The sequence below is a fragment of the Centroberyx affinis genome, unplaced genomic scaffold, assembly GCF_046629955.1.
Source record: "Centroberyx affinis isolate AG114_WGS23_722 - 3 ecotype Tasmania unplaced genomic scaffold, CSIRO-AGI_Caff_v1 ptg003043l_1, whole genome shotgun sequence".
In the NCBI taxonomy this organism is placed as follows: domain Eukaryota; kingdom Metazoa; phylum Chordata; class Actinopteri; order Beryciformes; family Berycidae; genus Centroberyx; species Centroberyx affinis.
Window position 1 is genome coordinate 67,867 of NW_027281133.1, and position 23,246 is coordinate 91,112.

Here is a 23,246-nt window from a genome sequence, read left to right on the forward strand (position 1 = left end):
TGAATTGGGCCCTTACTGTTTGGCCTTCTAGTTTTCATAAGACTAACTCAATTAAGCCTCTGCGATACCAGGCGCCCTTTTGAAAACCCCAAACCTGTTCTTACACACCGCTATTTCCTCTAACATCCTAGCTTTATACAAAGGTGCTCACCTGAAAAAGCACAACGGACAGTTATATCATAGCCTATATTTATACACTTTGCAAAATCTCCTAGCAACCTCAGGTGTCTCCATCATGGAGGTCAAGTGGTGAATTGGCTGTTCACAAATAATGGCTAAATATATAGCCTAGAACCCAGGCAAGAAAAAAAGAGCTAGATACCTGTAAGATTGATGAGGTGTGGATGTAGATCCATTCAGGATGTAAATGTGAATAGTCAGATATGGTAGATTTTTTTTCCAAATTTAGGTTGTTGTGGCATAGGAAACTGCCCCTGCTGGTTGATGTCTCTACTGCAAAGCATTATGGGTTCTAGCTTGAGATGACTCAGCTTGGTTAAGTTGGTTTTTAGCTTTGTTAGCTAGCCAGCAAGCTAATTTAGCAAAGCAACAGATGTCAATGTTAACATGCAACACCTAGCCAAGCACTAGCTTCTACTAGATATTATAGCTAGTGTGTAATGTAGATGTGTTTACAAGACAGTGGTGGTTAGCTACATTAGCTAACAATCAGCCAAAAATAGCACAAAAATTAACAATGTCTATTTAATTCTTTTAAATAGTTCTATGTTTAGAAATGCATTCAGCTTGCCAGAGAGCTGACCTCCACTATGGGTGCAAATGTTATGTCTGCCATCTTTAGGTAAATGTCAAGTAACTAACCATGGCTCTACTAAAAGGAAGTTTAGGTGCAAACCAGCATATGACCACTGTGAGGTGAAATATATGAAATTAGAGGTTCCTCTTTCATCTGTTCATTCATCACATAGCTATCTCATGACTGCTCATGTAATGTGATTTTGATTTTTTTCCCTCATGTTGTACCTGCTAGATTAAAAACATTTTTAACCTTATTAAAATATGTAACCCCAAAAGCTGACATTCAAATTCCTTGCATGTAACCTCTCAGGTAATTGACATAAACAAGTCGGCTGCGCTGTGTATGTAGTGTTTACACCTCAAGCAGTCTTTTAGTAAGTGTGAATAGGTACTGTATCCAGCAGTGAGCACTGAAAAAATAGGTCATGGTATGCGCTCTAGAAATGTGCTCCTAATTTAAATACTTGTGGAACGTTGGAAGAGTACATGGGTAGAGGTAGAAATTAATCCCAGAGGGCGACGGCTCAATATGTTTCCAATTCCTTTAAAAACTTCTATTCTTACAGTAAAAGGGAAAGACTTTCATTGGGCCAATTTCATGACATAATAATAGGCAGCTTAAAGTATATTTTACTGGAGGAGACAGGGAGGAGGAAGGCTTCTCAGCAGCGGTTTGAATTGCCAAAGCGGTTATCCTCCACAGAACCGATGTGATGTGAAACAGGGTAGATGAATCGATGAAGATAATCCGCGCCTGGTTCTCGTCTGCCGCTGAAAGTTGAAGTTAGTTTTATTTACTTTTTAATCAACGGTATTTTTTTTTAAGAAGTAGTCCCGCTGAGAATCCTTTTTAAAAAGACACCTGGCCAATATCACCAGATTTCAGCAGACACCTGGCCGCATCGTCATGAATATACACAAACACAAACAGCATACAGCAATGCACATGGGCAAAAATTTAATTAAACATGGCATAATAGGTAGACGCAAAGTTAAAATTCATTATGTGAGCACTCATATGTCAACGACCCATTGTGGGACTCCAAATAACCCAAGGATGTCATCAACAACTTTGAGTCCTTCCAACTTCTGAACCAAATCGTGCAACGGAGCAAATCTAAAACTGGAGCTAGATGATTTGTGGAATCTAATATATTCAGCATTCACTCTCAGCAAAGGACAACAGGTATACAGAGACAATAACAACAACAAAGATTGTGTGTTTGGGAGTTTACAACAGGCAGTAAAGAAGACCCACCTTTCCTGTCGGTGCCGTTGGGGACCTGCGAAGTGTTGATGCCCTTGGCGATCTCCTGGTTGGCGGTTTCCTTGGTGACCACTGAGCCTTTGAGCTTACTTTTGGGAGCGTCCAGGGCTTTTAGCTTCTTGGCATGTTTGGTCCCCTTATAGTGGGCCAAGGCCTGGCTCTGTGAGGAGGACAAATAACAGGCTCAATTTAAAGCGGGGAAAACCAGCTGAACTCGGGGCCAGAACTGAAAATGAAAACTAGAGGAAGACATGTCAGAGTAAATGAAACAGACTAAACATAATTAGCAGTAGACAGCTGATAGGCCTTGTTTCAGTACCTCCAAGTTGAAAAAAAATGAATCATTAATAACACAGAATTAAAACAGATTATAGTACTTTTCAAGGGAAGCTATGTAACATAAGTCCATAGTTGGTACAGCAGTTTCACAGACTGGATCCTCTATATTGTAGATATATATCGTGAATAACTAGGCACTGTTGTTTTTTCTTTTTCTTTTCAAAAAGATATGTAAAGATATGTATGTATTCAGCAGCATTTTGGAAATGAACTCTTATTGTTCTAAGGCCATGCAGACCCTTATAGATATCAAACCAATGTCCATGAAAAAACAACAAAGAAATCTTCATGTCAATCATTTCTTTTCCCATTATTAAAAAATAATATCCGGATCCCTGTGATTGGAATATCTGTGACCTGTGATGTTTAATTTATGGGGCGTGTGGGTTTTGAAAGTCCGAACACGTAGCGGCACCACGATTCACCTTCACAACAGATTCATGCGGGCACACAGAACTGGGACACATGCAAAGACTTTGACTTGTCCTTGTTTACCGCCGCACACACACTTCCTCGCACACTTTGCCTGTGGCAGGGAGGAAGGTATCAGGAGGAATGCAATTGCCTCTTGGAATAAATAAGTGTTACCAACCACACATCCCCATAAGACATAAGTAAGCATCTGTATTTACGAGCCGTAGCGGGGGATTCACTAAAGACCACTGGGACAAAGAGACCATTCTAGTTAGTATTCTCCACATTATTAAGTAAAGCATTGTTCCTATTAACTTTTTTTTTTTTTTCCTTGTGAGAAAATCAAAGTGTCCACTGCATCAGCGCTGGACAGATTGTTGTGACTGTAAGAAAATGAGCTCACAATCTCATATTCTAACTGTCATAGCATATTGTGTAGAGTGTACATCACTTAGATATTTCCAATATATTCACAATATTGATTGTGAACACCGGGTAATTTGTTAACAAATTGAAAAGGTGTACCAGAAGCCATGTAGTGTGTGTGTGTGTGTGTGTGTGTGTAACAAGTTAATGAAATGAGACAAGTATATTTGAAGGGATTTGTTTACATAAAAAAGAAAAAAAGTTACCTGAAAATCATTCAGTAGCTCTAACATTTCATAAGCAAAGGTGGTGAAATAGGTGAAATACTGTAAATGTGTTTCCATAATGATACCTTCATTCCAGCATTCGTTTTTAGAGTAGGCGTCAATAGTGGATATCTTGTTCTGGTATGCAACTATTCATTTTGACCTGTGTATCGCTTTCCAGGTACCAGAGCCATTAACTATGTTTTTGTCATGAGTCACAGGTGATATGGATGGGTGTTTAACGCAACTAAGACCATAATTCATCTTTCATTAGAGCAATGATGTGGAAGAATTGCCTGAACTCCAAGTCTGACACATGCATGATTAAAGCTAGGAGAGAAATCATTTGTTTTCCAGATGCTCTGTGAGGGGAAAAAGACATCAAACAAACCTCAAACAAACCAGAGTCGCACGGTTGGTCTAATGGTTAGAGGCTGTCCTGTAACTGAAAGGTCACAATTTAAATCCCAATGTGTCCATCATATGTCCTTGAGCACGACAACCTCCTTCTGGCACTGTAAATCAGTCTGGATGAGAGCATCAGCTAAATGCCTAAAATGTTAATTGTGCCTCTATTAAATATTCCTGCCATTACATTAAATACAAATGTGTTGCCTAATTGTTTTTACTACTCTACCCAGAGTTTAAAAATGTAGATTATGCATAAACTTCACCAAAAAGAGCATATAGTAGATATACACCATTTTACTAAGACTTGGATATGTTGAAGTGTTTATAATGGACCTTTTTCCCATGGCAACCATTTTAAACATATGTCACACTTGGGGTGGTAGACCCTATATATAGTAGATGAAGTAGCCCACAGCAGCTGTTGTAATGCACATCATACAAATGTCATAAATTGGACAAACATTTATCATTTCACAGAAAAATGTAGTAGAAACCTATATCCAGAGGAATATAAGTCACATTAAAGGTAATATACTGTACTCGGCCCACTACTGCTAGCTACTGTAATCTAGCCAACCTGATCTCACACAAATACATGAAATGAACACATCTTGTTAACACCAAATTACGTGTGGAAGTGTTGAAATTCTGTGTTCCCAGCACGAAGCGGCTAAGTGAGGGAGGCACGACTATAAACAGGAAGTAGTCTCACAATGAGGTAGCACAGTGGAAAGTAAGGGTGTTGTGGTCGGGGTGGTCGATGCGTTTCCCATCTAGTACAAAGGAAATTTATACCGTGAGTGAAATTTTAATTTTTAGCTAAAGTTTAACCCTAACCCGAACCCTAAACCCTATACCTAACCCTAAACCTAAACCTAGCCCTGACCAAAGCCTTTCCCTAACCTTAACCAAGTTGTTTTAGTTGCCTAGACTTTACCTTCAGCTGAAAATGCTTTGTCCAATTTGTGTTACAGACCTTTTTCATGGCTGCCGAACTTCCGCAGGTTATAGCTCGGTTCTCAGCAATGTTAAAAAATCTACTTTATGTCGCCCATAACTCTGTCCGTGATCACTGATTTTGTGTTTTAACATAATGTATAACACAATACAGGTGTTGTCACTGACATGTCTTTCTGTTTCTGTTCTGCACAAGTAACTGTGATGGAGGGTCACAAAATGCTAACTGGCTAACCAAGGCTAACGCTAATATCTGTACTGTTAGCATTTTGTGAGCCTTGATCAAATAACTTTTTTTTATAGTGGTGCAGTCATCTGACAACAGAAACAGAAAGGTATGTCAGTGACGACACCTGTATTGTGTTATACATTAAGTTGAAACACAAAATAAGTGATCACAGACAGAGTTATGGGTGACATAAAGTTGGCTTTTTCACATTGCTGGCAATGTGAGAACTGAGCCGTACCCTGCGGAAGTACGGCAGCCATGTTTGTGAAAAAGGTCTATTGTCACAGAATGCAGTTTGTGGTGGAAGAACGTAATTTTCACATAATTCGTGTCCACAGCACGTCAATCTACATTTTAGAGTTTGTGCTCATTTCATGACTTTTCATGAGATTCATGTTGAATCTAGCCTAGGTAGCTAGCAAGTAGCTAGCTAGTAAGCTAACTAACCTCCCTGTTAAATTCAAGCACTCTTGTTTCTGAGATTGGAAGCTAATTCGATCATTGTTTGTCTATCTGAAATCCTCACTTTTTGTGTTGAATTAAAGCTATTTTATTTCCTACCCCGAATGTAACAGAAGTTCAAAATGGCCGTGGGAATAAGTTCAATTGACCAACACAGACCTACCAATAAAACTATTTTAACTGTATGTTGTAGGGAAAATCAGTGTGCTTTAAATCACTGCAGTCATCCAGGGAGGTGATCAGGACAACACAACAAAACAGGAGAAGAGAAGAGGGGAAAAAAGACAGAAAAACGGGAAATAGGCAATTGAAATGAATGAAATCTGTGTGTCCAGAAACCTTGGAATACTGGGGAAACAACTGAAAAATCCCATGCATGAACATTTAATTACCACGTGGGAATGGTCATTGTTTTGAGTTGAAGCACTAAGAGGTTGTAGGAGGAGAATGTTTAGGTATCGGGGCGAGGGTGGGGGGCGTGTGAGCGTGTGTGTGTGTGTGTGTGTGTGTGTGTGGGGAGAGTGGGTGTTACAGTATAAAAACATGCCGTTTTGGCCTCCTACTCAGTTTACTCAATGTGATTTAAATGAGGCTGTGACCAATTCCTTCCATAAACAAACAGACCATTTCTGCTGGGCAGGACTGTTCAGAGCTGACTAACAGCTTGACAAGGAGGAAGTTTTACTGGCCTTAAAGCTGTTAATTCAAAGATCAAACTCTAGTTTTTGTTACTGAATTCACATGTATATATAATGCTGTACATGTAAAGATATAAAACATGCATTTATATCATCAGGAAATTAGGCCAACAACATGCATATATTTGCACACAATGGATGTAACGGAGGGTAAATCCACCTAAACTCAGTCTAACCACCTTTATATTTGTAGAATACTTTACCCACTGTTTTGTTCTTAGAATAGTTTGCCCACTTTTTATTTGTAGAACAGAGTTTACCCACCATTTTTAGCCTGACATAAATCTTTATGACCTAGTTTCACAGAATGCATTATGTAGCAAGTGGTATAAAACTGATTTAAGTTATATAAGGATAGGGTTTTTAAGGGGGGAAAAAAACAATAATGCATGGCTGGAAGTATTATTGATTTTTGGTGGTTGTTTGCCTTATAGTGATTACTGACCAGAGGTTAGGCGTCTACCTTCCTTTTTATTTACCACAACACTGGTGCAGACACACACACACACACACATACATGCACAAACCCACCCAGCCACACACTCACAATGTTATGGGTGTAAGTGTAGACCCCAGCGACAACAAAGAAACTATACTGGTCCTTGTTTTGACCCATAACACTGAATGGGAGTGGGAGTCTCGGTGTCTGAGGAGGAAGGAAGGATCAGGATCAGGTATCATGGGAGGGAATGTTATGCAGCTTCTTCCTCTTTGTGATTCACACACATGATCTGACTATTGTCTGTTTCAATAGAGAACCACAGCGGAAATACATTTTTTTCATGAATATTTTCTTCAGGCACACCCCCTGCAGCCAAATGCAGACGCTTTTATCATGTATGTTTATGCCGTTTTCCCCCTATAATTTACATCAAATGTAATTCTTGCATAAACAGATAGACCGTTGCTGCTGAGGTCGGTTCAGCACTGAGTAAATGTTTAAGTATGAAATAGTGATTTGCTAGTCTAAGAATAAATGTTTGATGTAATGTAGAAACACTGGATTCTAACCGATTCTGACAATTTTGCTTCCTTTTTGTTCAGCACGTTTGCTATTGCATTGCTGAATAATTGATCATGAAGACAGAAGTTATCATAGCCAGTGTGTGTTTAATAAACATACACACTTTAAGAAGAATAAAAAAGACAGCATTTCATTCTCAAAAACATGTAATATAGAAAGGAACATCGTAAAAATGAGAAAACTGCTGTTGTTTCAAAATAGGTGTGATCAAGTCTGTTATTGTGAATTCTCCTTCAGCACTATTGTCCAGCCAATTCCTTTGTGCCTGAGATCTGGTGAGGAACATTTTAAATGACGCTGTCCTTACGTTTTCTAATCTGACAAATCAGGACCATGGAGAAAACCATGCCCAGAATCATCAAGATGGCAAAGGCAAACGCAATCCCCATGAGCGTGTCCGACACTCTGTCCATCCACGTCATAACATGGGTTACACACGGCGTGGTGTATACTTTGCGTCCGTCCAGAAGCGTGCAGTTGCTGGACGTGTCGGTGCAGTTACAGGAGTTGGGCACCACCGTCGAGTTGTTGCCCCAGTCCACGTGTCCGTTGAAAAACCCGCAGCACTTCCCGGTCCTTTCCACCTCTTGAAACGACTCCTGGATTTCCTTGGGTTGCTCACTCAGTGGAAGCAGCGCCTGCATATTTACCTTCACCAACGCCTGGGCAGCTTCAGTTCTTGCTATGACTCCCAAAGCTCCCACCGCCAGCAGCACGAGGAACATGCCGAACAGGCCCAGGAAGAACAGGACCAGCAGGCAGCGGCTCTCTCGGAACGCTCCAAAACAACCCAGGAAGCCAACAACCAGAGTGACGGCACCAATAAAAACCAAGAGGTTTACGGCAGGGAGAAGTTCATCAGTGATCTGATAATCTGCTTTGTTGCTCCTGATGTGTACAGAAAAACCAAGAATAATGGCTCCACCTATGAAGAACCAAAGGTTGAAGATAAAAAGCAGGTATTTGATCACCTTGTTGACCGCCATCATCCTTCCAGACTGGAGACAAGGAGAATGTCTTTGTGCCGCTGGGTGCTAGCACTTAAATATTTTAAGACGGAGTGGTCGGAGTGGGAGGGAACACTTGATGCCTTTCATTTGCTGGTTACCAATCAAAGTTGCTGACCCACTTTCAAGTGTTTTCAGGGGTGTGTTCACACCTTTGCAATGGGAGAGGGGCTACATTCTTTGTTGAAACCAGAGCACAATGAATACTGACCTGGGGGGGAGTTCTAGTTCTAGGTGGACAAAACAACCAACTGCAACTAACAGCCGTGCAACGCAACGATTCTCACCAAATAGAAATGGCATGGAGGGAAAAAAGAACGGGAAGTGGAAAATGTATTTAATGTAGTTCCTAGAAATGACCAGCCTGGAAAGTAAATAAGCAAATTAGAGGGTTGCAAAAACACAAGTGAAAAGATAAAGAGAGGGCCCCTAAATGCACCAAATGTAAACGTAAAAGTCATAAAGCTTGTCCCCTTATTAGAGTAGACTCAACATGTTATAGGCTTGAATCTAGTTCATGAACCTGACTCATGAATGTGACTCATGTGCATACAATCTAGTAAAGCAGAAACATCTCAAAACCTTTTAAAACAAAGAGGCTCTTCTCTTTTTGAGCTCATCAACTGGTTTCCAAACGGAGCCTCTGTTTTCTGCCACAGAGCAGGATGGATCAGTATTGAGCAGAACACACCAGGCCCTTCCTGCCTCCTGCTCTGCCTCCTCCCTCAGTCATTTGGACTCTGCATTGCCAGTCTGACATTATGATAAGCTGTCACTCGTGCAAATGAAGACACACTTCAGCTATTTCTGTGGCTTGGATGAAAAAAAAAAAACACCCCGAGGGCATTTTAGACCTCCCCATCTCTACACGGTGCTGAGAGTTGATTGACAGGTAAACAGAGGCTCTATCTCTCTAATGGAGAGTTAAAATTAATGGCTGACGGACAATGAATATCCCGAGATAGTCTTCAACGCGGAAGACATAATAACCTCATTTTGAGTAATCACTGACACATTCAGTGTTAGAAATGGATTGATTACTTCCTTAATGAAATAGCTATGACATTGCCATTTAGTAATGCTATTGATTTAACAATATCCAGCAATAGCAGTAATTGTATTTTTTTTGATTACTTTCAAAATAGTATGGAAATTAGATACGGGGGAATCGAAACCCATCTGGTAGCCCATCAGTTACATTTAGAAACCTAGTTTTAATGCAGTGCATTTCATTAGAATATATTGTAGGACGCATGAGGTAATGAATGCAGTAATGCCTTGTAGTTTACACAACCAAGACTGTGTATCACATTTAATACAACCTATTTTCTATAATCTATTTTGCAGGCATTACGCATATTGCAGTGATCACAGAGAAAAAGACAGCAGTCCTACCATAATCAAAGTGTCATAGGCCTTGATTAGGATGAATGTAAAGAATAGTACACAAGCACATACCCTGAATACCAATATCTTTTGTCAAGAAGAGGCTTTTACACAATGTGGTTTCAGACTGTAGACTTCTCACTGTTCAACAAATCAAAACACCCGCCACCACTTGAGTCAAAGAGTCAACAATCACTCTCCACTGTAAAGCAAATGGCAACTCATTCCCATTTGAATGGGTTTCTACTGAGAGGCCATTGATTTGTGTCCAACTGACATGAAAAGCTGTTTTTCACTTTGTAAATAAAGCCATTGTGTCCAGAACAGCCTAGACCAGACATCTGTGCGACCACAGCAGGGTGCAGAAAGGTAACTACCGAGGCACAATTTCTTGTACCACTGGATATCTTGTATAAGACGGACAGGAAGTGATGTAATGGATAAGACCCTTTCCTCGGGAACCACATGTATTTGTGCCGGCCTATTGTCCGATCCTGTAAAGTTGATAAAACCCCACACACTAATGGCTGCATTTCCACTGTTTATTGTGACAAAAAAAACCTCACAGACATTTTGATCCAGCGAGGATCTTTGTCGGGATTCTTGATCCGTCTGACAAAGCTCAAAACCTTTGTGTGTTTTTGCTGCAGTAGTAGCAAAACAACAGCCAACACTGTGCATTTTTATCAACTTTTTGCTGAGTCACACTCGACCCAAAACCCAGACTGGATGCATACAGTATATCTACTGTGTGTCTTCTGAGTCGAATCCTCCTGTGACTCAGTAGAATTAAATAAAATTACTTGACTGCCCGTCCTCATTGAGAAAAATACTATAATGTCTATCCATAAATTTTCATATTGTGTTTTTCCAAACTTTTCATTCATTTTTCTTTGTCTCAATCTGTTGTACTGTGTTATTCCTTGTTTTCATCCATATATTTTTACTATACTGATATATTCTACTGTTGTAATTGTTAGTTTGGTTATGTTAAATACCCCTCGTTTGCTCTATTATATCCAATCATATGTTTTCTTTGCTGTATCTTATTATGTTTTGCTTCCAACAACCCAGTTTCCCCACCGGCATCATTCAAGTTTCATCTGATCTAATCAAACTCTAATCTAAAGTCTAGGTCAGACTGAAAGACTGTTCAAATCTTGCCAGACGAGGGTCGTTCACACTAAACGACCCGCTGAGAATCTTTTCACACCACGCAACCGGGCAAAGATGAAGACGAAGGATCACACACTTCTAATTTGTCATTCAAAAACATTTTCCCAATCATCCAGACGGGCCCGGCGCCACCCCCCCAGTTTAAATTTTATGTACCCTATATGCCATGCAGCTCCTGAGAGCGCTGCATGGCATGAGCAGAAATACAGACAAAAACGATCTGATCATCTTTTTTTTTTTTACTTTTTTACATGACGCTGTTGGCTATTATTTTGTTGATTTTAGCAGTCATCTAATCGTTCATAAAATTATTATTTGATTTTGAAACAGTAGTCTTTCTTGTGTTGTTGTTATTTAGAGGCTATTGCATGTTTAAATCAATGAATTTCATTAAACCTACCACCAGACCAATTTTAGGTGGTGACCTGGCAATCTGCCCCAAATTCCTATTTCATATTATGGCCATGACGCACAAACACATGGAAAAGGTAAGGTAGGGAATTGTTCGTATCTAGTCAAAACGCAACTATACTGCCACCCGCAGGATGAAAAAAATGCAGAAATAGGCATAGCAGGATGATAACCTACTGTTTTACTATATAAAAAGATTTGCCCCATCGCCATTTTTAACTGCCCCCTCAGTCACTTCATCCTGGCGCCAGTTCTTCTGCCATTTCCTGCTCCATGGTGCAGAATTTATATTACAAATGTATATTGAAGTGTCATTATTACAAGAAAAATATTGATGATGAACTTTGTATGAGACTTCTCTCACTTAATTTGTAATTTCATATGTATTTTACACCATTTTATATGAAGTTTATTCCTCCAAATAACAGATTGACAGCAGAGAAAGGCAAATATGTAAAAGTCAACATGGCTCACACCGCAGCAGTTTAACCAAAATACAAAATAGATGTTTAAATTTGGTGCACCAACAATCTCTATCTAATATGTGTGAATCTGAGAGTCTGCAGGGAGGTAGTGAGGGTTTTTTTCCTGTTTACTTTCTGCTCAGCTCCACCTCTTCCATGTGTATCTATGGGGGGGGGGGGGGGGGGTTGCCTTTCCAACTTTCGCTCCTCTTCAAAAGAAACTTGCTCACCTGTGAGTTGAACCTCAGCTGGCAGACGCTGCAGGAGACGTGCTTCCTCTTGGCGGAGGGTGGGAGTCCGAGCGTGTGATGGAGAACAGCTTTCTGCACCGGGTCCATCTGGGGGAGAGGGGAGAGAGAGAGAGAGAGAGAGAGAGAGAGAGAGAGAGAGGGTATGAGGGTGATGTGTGGAGGGAGGTGGTACAGGCTAATTAAGACACAGCGCTAAAGCCGACCTGTAAATCAGCCTCGCTCCTCCATCCCTCACTGTGCTGTAAAGAGAGGACACTTTGCCCAGAGCTTTCTAGGAAGCCGGGCATCTATCTTCAGCCACAACAGGTACTTTCTGGCTCCGACACTAACGCAGACGTATGGGGAATTAGCTCCTTGTTTCCGCACTCGAGGGATGTACCGCTGGCCTTCAAATTGAAGGCTTTTACTGCAATGGCTGTAATCAAAATCCCTCAGAGTGCCCACTTAATTCCAGCCGGAGATGATTCACCCAAAAACATAAGAGTGTAAATAAAAAGCCCTCTACGACGCACTCGGTGAGGATATACATTTTCTTCTTTAAGACTGTGATGGAGCTGGTTGTTTCACTGCTGGCCTGTTTGGTATGTACCCCCATCTGTTTGGTGACAAAGCTTTTGGGAATGAACAAACACATCTGCCTCGCGGAGAAAGAGACTCAATAGGCAGCACTTGGCTGGTAAAGGTGGAAAGGTGCAGGCATTGTGTGGGCGGTTTAATCCCAGAGTTTCAGAGGCGCTGCGCTCACTTTTCTTCTGGATGTTGTTTAGTTGGACTGAAACCATTTTCATTATTTTTCCGGTTTTAGATACAGTTGAGTGAGTGGAATTGTAAATCATACCGTCACTGCAGAGATAGATAGGAAGAGTTTCATTCTAAACTGTTATATCCACTAGGGCTGGGCAATATATCGATATTATATCGATATCGTGATATGAGACTAGATATCGTCTTAGATTTTGGATATCGTAATATCGTGATATGGCATAAGTGTTGCCTTTTCCTGGTTTTAAAGGTTGCATTATAGTAAAGTGATTATCTGAATTTACCAGACTGTTCTAGCTGTTCTATTATTTGCCTTTACCCACTTAGTCATTATATCCACATTACTGATGATTATTTATCAAAAATCGCATTGTGTAAATATTTTGTGAAAGCACCAATAGTCATCCCTACAATATTGTCGCAATATCGATATCGAGGTATTTGGTCAAAAATATTGTGATATTTGATTTTGTCCATATCGCCCAGCCCTATTTCAAGCTACTTACAGTCAGTTAGTGTAGAGAGTGATACAGATCCTCTCAAATGGTGGAAGGAACATGAAATTGTCTTTCCAGCACTTTTTATTTGATATAGGCTATTTATATAATTTTTCATTTACATGTTGATATATTGTGCATGCAGCTGTATATTTTAAAACAGGGAAGGAAACCCTGTCTTTGCAATTTATTTTGATCACAGTCTTGTTTTAATAAAAGTGCTTGTGACATCTCACATGTGGCTTTGACTTACAACTGAACATTTAGCCCACTTCGTAGAAAATACCGAGATATATATTGTGTATTGTTGGTCCATATCGCCCAGCCCTAATATCCACCTTTGGAAAAGAAGTGATATCTTCTCTTACAAAATGATTAATAGCAGCACATTAAAACTGTGGTACTTTTTCAGTAGTGGGTAGCTATCTTAAAGTAATAACCCGTGACATTTTGGGAAGTGCAGAAACAACACAGCAATGAACATGAAGATGAAGATGGAGGCAAAATAAAAACAGACAAGACTCTCGAGGATTACCACTTTAAGTCCTTTGTTCACAATATGGTTTTCATCGACTGGATCCAGGCAGTGATTTCTGCCAAAATGAATATACTGGGATTAGGAATGAAACCCTCGTGACAATAAAATGTTCTTATACAGCAAAACAAATGGCGGCAGTAGAGCTGACACCAAAGGAAGGGAGTCTTGCATGAATCACTCCCATTGCTCATGTTTACAGACAATACACAGGATCACAAAATACTCCTTGGTGAGAGTTTTGAGACATTTTCATGATCCACTGAGACACTCGACATAAAAGGTTTTGAGGAATGGCGTGGTGTTTCAGCACAGCAGCAGATTTAGTCCAGTGAAACACCAAATCAAGCACTTCTTGCTTCCTGGCAGACCTCTGATCTAAAAAAAAAAAATTGGAGTTATTTATTTTTAGGAAATGTGTAGACAGTGTGTCTAGACACAGAATATGTTTAACCCCAGACAAGGTGCCTGTCTGCTGGGAGATGTGTTTTTTAGGTGTGACCCAAACTCACAAACTGACAATATCAGGACAGATTGTACAGCCACATGGTTACTGAGCTGCCTGAATTTTAAAGTCCACAAAAGTACATTTGCACATAGGACAAAAGAGAGCTTGAATTTACATTGCTATATAAAGTTGAAATGCTGAATTCTGAATTCTTAAAGAGTTTGCTTGCCTTGAGTGTATATAAACATTACCAATTTAATCTCAGAACAACAAATCTTCAATTTGTTTGGGTGGTTTTGAGAACATGAAAAACTTTCCTGTATCCCTTTTTGAAGACTGATACTGATATTTTTGGACTTAAGCAAACGATAGCCAATATCGTATACCATAATATCTTTAGATTTGGCCATTTTCATGCCAAATAATTAGGATTCAGTGTTTCCCTTGTGTATTTTACTCTCTCTGAAACAGCATTTAACCCAGACTAATGAAATTTTGTTAGGGTTAGCAGCTCTTTAAGGCAGAGCGACCCACCTCATTTATTCAGTGGTAGAGGAAACTCTGGGATACATCACTAACTTTAACTGAAGAATAAATTCACAGAAAAAAGTACCGAAAAATTAAATGATTAAAATGTGCAAAGAAAAAAAGGAAAACTTGTAATGTAGCTGTGGTCAGGGAGGAACCTCCATCATAACGGATTTGGACGACTGACCGGCTGATGTCAGAAGGTTAATAGAAGGCCAATATCGGCTCAATATATCGGTCTAACCCCAGCATCAACCCTCCTGTAATTTGGTTTGCCTGCACCTACACCACTTCTTTTGTTGTATTGATTGTTATGCACGAGGATGGCGTTATGAAACACATTCCTCTAAATGCGTAGGCAATGTCAGAAAGCTAGAACCCGGTAATGGCCACTTCTCAGGCTGAAACGCATTTGGTGATGAACACTGAAATGTGCAGCCTGGCAGAAAGATACAACCTTCACCCTGAAAACCACCGAAGCCTCGGCATCAGCTACCTGAGCCGGGGGACTCTCTGCCTTTGCCCTGCTGTACTTTGTTGCTGAATTGGGAGAAAAAGAAAATGTTACGCAACAGTCTTCCATTATAAATCTCACCCAAGTTTTTGGGGAGAGAGAGGAGGATGACACATGGAGTTGGCGCGGCTCCCTGGCAGGGGAAACACTACAGCGGAGAACCAGACACACTGCAGCCTGCTGGGAAACCAGGGCCTGAGCGCCGGAGAGCCAACGCCAGTTAAAAACATCTGGGCCGCGGCAGAAAGGATGACCTCTTACTAGAAACACGCACTGGGCTAGAAACATGTTATTTCACCCCAACTCCGGCACAGATGCCGGAGTCCGGCACAGATGCCGGAGACAGTGAAATGAATGTAATATGTAGTGATGAGGCTGAAATGACATAACCCAGCAAAACGATCAGGGGAGAATTTACTATTTTTTGGGGGAAATATCATTTATCAATGGATAAAAAGGTATGAAAAAGGGATTGAAAATGCTCCGTCTGAATTTATTCCACTGTGATTATTGGCAGAATCTCTAAATTACCCACAATTCAGTCGGGTAATTCCACCACCTCCCGAGCATCTTTCCGTGCATCTTTATAAGAAATCCCCCTGTCATGTACCATTTCACTCCCTCCCAGCGCTGAAACATGATGTGTTTGGGCCTGGTGTGCAGCTGCGGTGCCAGGGACGCGTTACTCCCTGAGCGCTGCTCCCATCAGCCACCCACCGCGCCACACACTCCACACCGACCACGCCTGCTGGGGGCTGAGATGTTGCCTGAGCAACACACAGCCACACACACACATAGCCCACCCCCGACACACACAGACACACACATATGCACTTACACATGCCAAATCACATCACACACACGCACCCACACACGCCAAATCACATCACACATGTACATTTTCAAGCCTGCAGTGGTATACACACACTTCCTTAGGCCAGTGGTTCTCAAACTGGGGGTCAGGACCACCCAGGGGGTCACGAGATGAGATAGGAAAAAAAACATTCCTTCTATACAAATTTATTATCATGTGTAATTTTTCAGATTCAGATTTCAGAATTTTTCCTTTTTGTCTTGAGAAATACTGAACAGTTTTCAGCCTGTAGGCCTCCTCTGATAATCAAATGAAGGCAAAATCATTCTTTGGTTGAACTTTCTCACCACCATGCAGCGTATACATCGCTTCGGTTTATGGAGTCACAAGTCAGAAAGTTTGATAACTGCTGCCTCAGGTTAACTAAATCAGTTTCATCTTTTACTAGTCCATACCCGGGGATGCACGCGCCACAACTCCGTGCAGACTTGCCAAAAATGCGCATAAACAGCATAAATTTGGGAAAATGGGAAAATCTGCTTTGTCAGTCCCTGCCTATGCCAATGCTCAATGCCCATGTGCAGTTTCAGATTGATTGGCCAACCCATTGAGGAGCAAAATCGATGCAGACAGACAGACAGACAGACAGAGTTTTCCTCATTTTATAGTAAGAAATCCCTTCTTAAAGCTACAATATACAGCTTTTCCTCAGTTGGTCAAGCTCCCGCTCCATCACTTGTCTCTCATCTTGATGAGCTGTCTGCCTTGAAACGGCATCTAGCCTGAGGCGGAGGTAACCGGCATCCGTGAAGCCGCCACAGGCGGTGAAGAGGTAGACTCCGAGAACGCAGGCGGTCTGCGATAGAGAAATAAAGTAATGTTCACCTGTGTGTCTTTGAACGAGTCTTGTACGCCCCAAAACGTCCCGAACATCAATTTCAGGCCAACAGGAGGATTTAGGCATGAAGACAGAGAGTCACAGACAGAGAGACAAACATCTTTTATCTCATTTCACTTCACGTATTTATGTTTTTTTATCCGATTGTGTTTCCGATTGTATCTCCTTCTTTTATATTTACAATTCCTGTTTTTATTCCTTCATGTGAAGCATTTTGTAAAAGCTGCTTATGCTACATGAATCAAGTTTATTTGATCTTATTTTATTTTTTTGGAAAAAATACAGTAAGATAAAGTAAAAGTATAGGAAAAATTTAAGACCAATTTTTTTTTTCACCCTGCTTTCTGCCTGTGGGTGCCTCCTTTCATTCGTCTGTCTGCCTTTGATTCGTCCTGATGTGTTTCTGTCAGGGGGGCGGCGGCGGTGTCGACAGCGGGGGAGAATAACCAGGCCATTTGCCGGATACTATCTGACAGCCTACAGAAGGCCTGTCCGTCTCAAAGTTCAGCGCGGCGGCGGCCACCGATGCTTCCCACTCGGCGCTGGCGGATAATGTGACAGGACGAGACAGTGATGAGCCGAGATGGCGGCCGAGCCCGGCTGACTTTTACAGCGGAGGACTGATAAAGGGACAAAAACACGTCGAGCGCTATCTATTTTGGTTGTACTAGGCTTCATATGCCAACCGTATGTGATGTGAGCCCGTGTGAGACAAAAAGAGTCAGTGTCAAACAAACAAGATGGCTTTAGAATAAGTGACAACGCGTCAAATAATCAGTCATGTGACATTTGGGTTTATCTCAGCGGTCGGCACATGTTTTTGAGTCAGAATTAGAATCATTGCAAAGGAGCAATAAGTCAGATTTTTACTGCCCCGCTCTACAAAATGACCATATTATACCTGCAGGGGGTTGACAAGCTAATACCAGTGACTCAATGATTACTTGGCCAGGTGCTGAGATTGCTGCCTTTCAAAACTCGCTTTATTTTTTTGGAACAAATCCTGTTGCACATTATATTTTCATCTGCTCAGTGACGTATTATGAGTGAGCAACCGGTGTCACAAGACATTTCAGCTATGAAGGCTATAAAAAAAACAAAACCAAAAACCAAATGACAGAGCAGTATTATTATTGCAGTATTTCAGTATTTCTCTTCACTGGCTGTTCCTGTTGGGTATCTGCCGCCATACCTCAACGGGACAGGAGGGGTTAGGGAGGTTGTCCCAAAGACTTGTGTAGGAGGAGAAAAGTGCTATCAATGCTGTTGGTCAACAATAGAGGCTGCTAATGAATGAATGAAAAATTACTTTTTAAAAAAAAATCTTTTTGCTGTTGTTGCTGGACTTAGTGTATATAGTGTATTCACCAATACAGACCAAAAAAATGACTGAAAATGTTGATTTCTACAATGTTGATTTCTGTTATATCAGAATTAACAGACCGTCTCTATCCGGTAAACAGCACATTTCTGTTGATGACTCATCCTGCATTCGGGGGCGTATACAAATATTTCACCCAATTAAATTTTGATAACTGTTGGAATTATTCGCCCCGACCCAAGCCATTTTTTTTTCAAGCATGCAGCTCAGTTCAGCTGCAGCATGGACGAAGGAGTGTTTTTGGCTGCTGCTTCACCTAAAACTCTTCTCCCAGACGGAGAATATTCTTCCACAACCGAGCGCAGACTGTCTGCTGTCCATGTCTGATCTGACCCGCCCACTTCCTCCATATATCTCCTTAATATTCAAATAAGCCCCTCCTGCTGCTGTGTTCGGAAATACAGCAAAACACGGAAGCAAATCACGCTTTCCATGCCACTTCATGGGATCTTTAAATCCCATTCCCATTAAAAATCCCATTAAAAATAGAGACATTCAACTGATATAGCTGCACACTGACACAACAGGACCTCAAAGACATACATTAATAATATGAATACCTCAGTAGTTATTATCACAGCAGAAAGATACTGTAGTATAACTGATACTTTGAGAGATTTAAAATAAGATAGAAAATCAACTGCAGTTTCTTCACGGCAACGGCTGGTGAGGTTTTTGAGGCTGAAAGTGCACCTTATCCCATCCTGAACGGTGTTGATAATATAACACAGTGTGTCCAGCCACTGTGTAATACATACCTGTCCAACAGGCTGCTACATAATGTATTATATACAATATGAAGGCTACAGTGCATTTGAAATATGATGCATGACTCAGAGGCGTGTGGTGTTTATATCGGGCGTCCTCATCGCTCGCTCCTTAGGTACTGAGGAATCTAGGCTGCAATGGTGAGACTGTATTAAACATTATATATACATCCATATCTATCTATTTATCCACATATATATATAGGGAAAATGACTGGTCAATGGCGGGCTGCAGCGGTGAGGTCTGAATACTTCCTTCACGGCCGCCAGCCTCGCTCACTATTAACTAAAGTGGGATGAATGACCTGTCAAATGTAATCCTCCCCCCTATGTGTCTCCCAATTACCTCCGCCGCCTGACCCAGTCAGTTAGTTATCATCAGCCGCCGTCGCCGCCGTAGATTGTTACCACACGGGAGAGACACTTTTTTCAGAAATTAGCAAGTCAAATCCCGGGGGGGGGGGGGGGGGGGGGGGTTTCATTGGCTTATAATGAGAGACAACAGGCTTCCAGGTGTTCATAAAAAAAAAATGCACGTCCTTATTACAAGGGAGGAAGTTGAGTGGAGGGTGGGGGGGGAGGGGGGGGGAGGGAGTGAACGCTGAAAATATGAAGCCACTGCATTTGTCAGGGAGAGAAAATGACGCTCAGCCCAGCTGTGGCATTTCATAAATAAAAGTCCAGTGTTATGCGTTAACGCCGGGGTGTAATATTTGCAGTCGTACCGAATACTTGACGCTGTATTTATTTGGAAAATATATTCTAAAATGTGCAATTATGTGCAGTATAATGGGTATAATGACTCTGACAGACACACACAGGAGGGGAAAAAGAGAGAGAGACAGAAAGATAAGGAGGGAGAGAGGAAGGCGAGAGAGAGACAGAGAGAGAGGGGGAGAGATTTCATTGTTGAGCGCTTCGCTGAATAGGAAAATTCACATTGGCTGTGCTTTGAATGAAATTCATAAAATCTCCATTGAGTCTTCAGCCCATTTCATATTCTAATGGTCTTAACTCAGTTACTAAAGATCTATTTGATCCTCCTCAAACTTGAAGCCTCCCTCTCGAAGCCCTTTTTGGAAAAGTCTGTTTCCACTCAATGATTGTGCTTGTTTATCTCCTTTCCTTAGGGTGGAGGCATGTCAGATTGAAGGGAGATCTCTTGTACGTTACAGTCAAACCAGACTAGCCAAAGCATATCTCGCTTTTATTATTATTATTATACAAAGAGGCAGCGGCTCTGTTTAGCCCCTCCGTCCAATTTGTTAACGATATCCAGCACACCAAACAAAACAGAGCAGATGAAGGATTTCTGCAGTGCTCCTCTCGTCATTCATAAAGTAAAATAAACCTTTCAAATTGGCTTGATGCTGCTTTGTTGCTTCCACGTTTACCATCACGCCGTGTATTTAGTGACGGGCATTTGACATAAAACATAGCGTGAAGGCAGAGGGGAAGAGATTGGGAAATGAAAAGAGAGGGGCGCTGTACGGTCCAAATGGATGCAAAGTGCTATCTGGGCCACTGAATGCGGTTTATTGTAAGTGTGAGCAAGGCCGAGCATTGCACTCTGTCTCTTTGCTTTCAGTCTCTCTGCCTCTCTTTCTGTCTTTATTTCTCTGAGAACATCTTTTTCCTCCTCCCTCCGAAGCCTCACCCTTTCTCCCTCTGCTCTCTCTTTGCATCCCTCTTTCACACTTTATTTATTTCTGTCTTTCTTTCTTTTGATTACGTTCTCTCGTTCTCTTCTTCTATTTTTTTTTTTTTTGGTTGTTACCATCCACTCTCTAAACCTCTAACCCTCACCCTTTCTTTCTCCCTCTCCTTCCCTTTGCATCCCTCTTCCAGACAGTACATTATTTCTGTCTTTCTTTCTTTCTTTTGATTACATTCTCGCTTCCTCTTTCTGTTTTTTTTTTTTTGGTTCCTCTCTCTTACCCTCGCCCTTCTCCGCACACCCTTCCTCCCTCTGCTCTCTTTGCATCCTTTATTTCTTCCTGTCTCTCTTTCTTTTGATTACATTCTCTCGTTCTCTTCTTCAGTTTTTTTTGGTTGTTACCATCCTCTCTCTAACCCTCTAAACCTCACCCTTTCTCCCTCTGCCTCTCTTTGCATTCCTCTTGCAGACTTTATTTCTTTCTCTCTCTATCTTGTGATTACATTCTCTCTTCCTCTGTTTTTTTTGGTTGTTACCATCTTTCCTCCTCTCTCTAAACCTTGAAACCTCACCCTTTCTGCCTCTCCTTCTCTTTGCATCTTTCTTCCAGACGGTACATTATTTCTGTCTTTCTTTCTTTTGATTACAGTCTCTCGTTCTCTTCCTCTGTTTTTTTTTTCCAGTTGCTACCATCTTTCCTTCTCTCTCTAACCCTCACCCTTCTCCGCACACCCTTTCTCCCTCTGCTCTCTTTGCATCCTTTATTTCTTTCTGTCTCTCTTTCTTTTGATTACATTCTCCCGTTCTCTTCCTGTTTTCTTTTGGTTGTTACCATCTTTCCTCCTCCCTCTAAACCTCTAACCCTCACCCTTTCTCCCTCTCCTTCCCTTTGCATCCCTCTTCCAGACAGTACATTATTTCTGTCTTCCTTTCTTTTGATTACATTCTCTCTTCCTCTTTCTCTGTCTCTGTTTTTTTTTGTTGCTACCATCTTTCCTCCTCTCCCTATACTCTCACCTTTCTCCCTCTGCCTCTCTTTGCATTCCTCTTGCAGACTTTATTTCTTTCTCTCTCTTTCTTGTGATTACATTCTCTCCTTCTCTTCCTGTTTTTTTGGTTGTTACCATCTTTCCTCCTCTCTCTAAACCTCTAAACCTCACCCTTTCTGCCTCTCCTTCTCTTTGCATCCCTCTTCCAGACAGTACATTATTTCTGTCTTATGATTACATTCTGTCTTCCTCTTTTTCCTTCTCCTTCTTTTTTTTTCTGTCTTCGTTTTTTTTTCCGGTTGCTACCGTCTTTCCTCCTCTCTCTAACCCTCACCCTTCTCCGCACACCCTTCCTCTCTCTGCTCTCTTTGCATCCTTTATTTCTTTCTGTCTCTCTTTCTTTTGATTACATTCTCTCATTCTCTTCCTATTGTTTTGTTTTTTTTGGTTGTTACCATCCTCTCTCTAACTCTCACCTTTTCTCCCTCTCCTCCTCTTTACATCCTTCTTCCAGACCGTACATTATTTCTTTCTCTCTCTCTCTCTTTCTTTTGATTACATTCTCTCTTTCTCTATTTTTGTAGTCACCATCTTTCCTCCTCTTTCTAAAGCTCTAAACCTCACCCTTTCTCCCTCTCCTTCTCGTTGCATCCTTCTTCCAGACAGTACTTTCTTTCTTCTTCTTTTTTTGATTACATTCTCTTTTTCTCTTTCTCTGTTTTTTTTTTTTACCATCTTTCCTTCTCTCTCTTACCCTCATCCTTCTCAGCACACCCTTCTTCCCTCTGCTCTCTTTGCATCCTTCCTTTCAGTCTCTCTTTCTTTTGATTACATTATCTCTTTCCCTGTCTCTTTTTTTTGGTTGTTACCATCTTTCCTCCTCTGTCTAACCCTCACCCTTCCTCCCTCTCTCTCTCTTTGCAGACAGTACTTTTTCCCCAGGTATGAATGTTCCCTCAGTATTTTCCCATCGCTCTTCACCGCTGACCCCTCTCACAGCACCGGGCCCCATCAGAATGAAATATTGAACTGGGAGAGGTCTCTGTCTGCGCGCTCCCTCGAGGCACGCGGCAGCCTCACACTCTGTCCCCGGCCCCGCTGAGACGAAAGATAAAAATGTCCAAAGTGTAACGCCGTAACCCCCCCCCCATCCCTGTCCCCCCGTCCCCCCTCTGCACCATGCAGGCCCGCCCATAGCCTCGGAGCAAGGCACTCCGCTCTGCAGTCGCCCTGATGCTCCGACTGTGTGCAAATGTCAGCTCTTATGGCGCTGATATTGGGTCTAATGTTACTGCACAGGCTATTTAAAGTAATATGACATGACATTTTCATATATCGCTCATTGATATATATAGTGATTCAGTATAGTGATAGTAATAGTGATTCAACTTTAATAAACTTTCACTTTTTGCATTCCAGGTACTTCCAATCTGTTTATATTTTATGTCCATAACAGTTTGATGTATCTGTGGCTACCTTAGAAGACCTTTCCCCACCAAGACCTTTTTTTATGTGGATATAAAATATAGATGTCATGGATATAGAATATTTTGTATTTGATAAAGTACA

General features: G+C 41.3%; 1 protein-coding gene and 1 pseudogene across 1 annotated transcript in view; both read right to left on the reverse strand.

Annotated features, from left to right (window-relative positions):
- The window catches only part of znf385d (zinc finger protein 385D), a 54,533-nt gene that overhangs the window by 14,990 nt on the left and 16,297 nt on the right, over positions 1-23,246 (reverse strand). Inside the window, exons 3-4 of the mRNA XM_071537423.1 lie at positions 11,867-11,974; positions 2,018-2,186 (exon numbers count right to left, since the gene is read on the reverse strand). Coding sequence (XP_071393524.1) covers positions 2,018-2,186; positions 11,867-11,974 — 277 coding nt within the window. The remainder of the gene's footprint in view (positions 1-2,017; positions 2,187-11,866; positions 11,975-23,246) is intronic.
- Positions 7,480-8,178, reverse strand: LOC139659206 (tetraspanin-8 pseudogene; annotated as a pseudogene).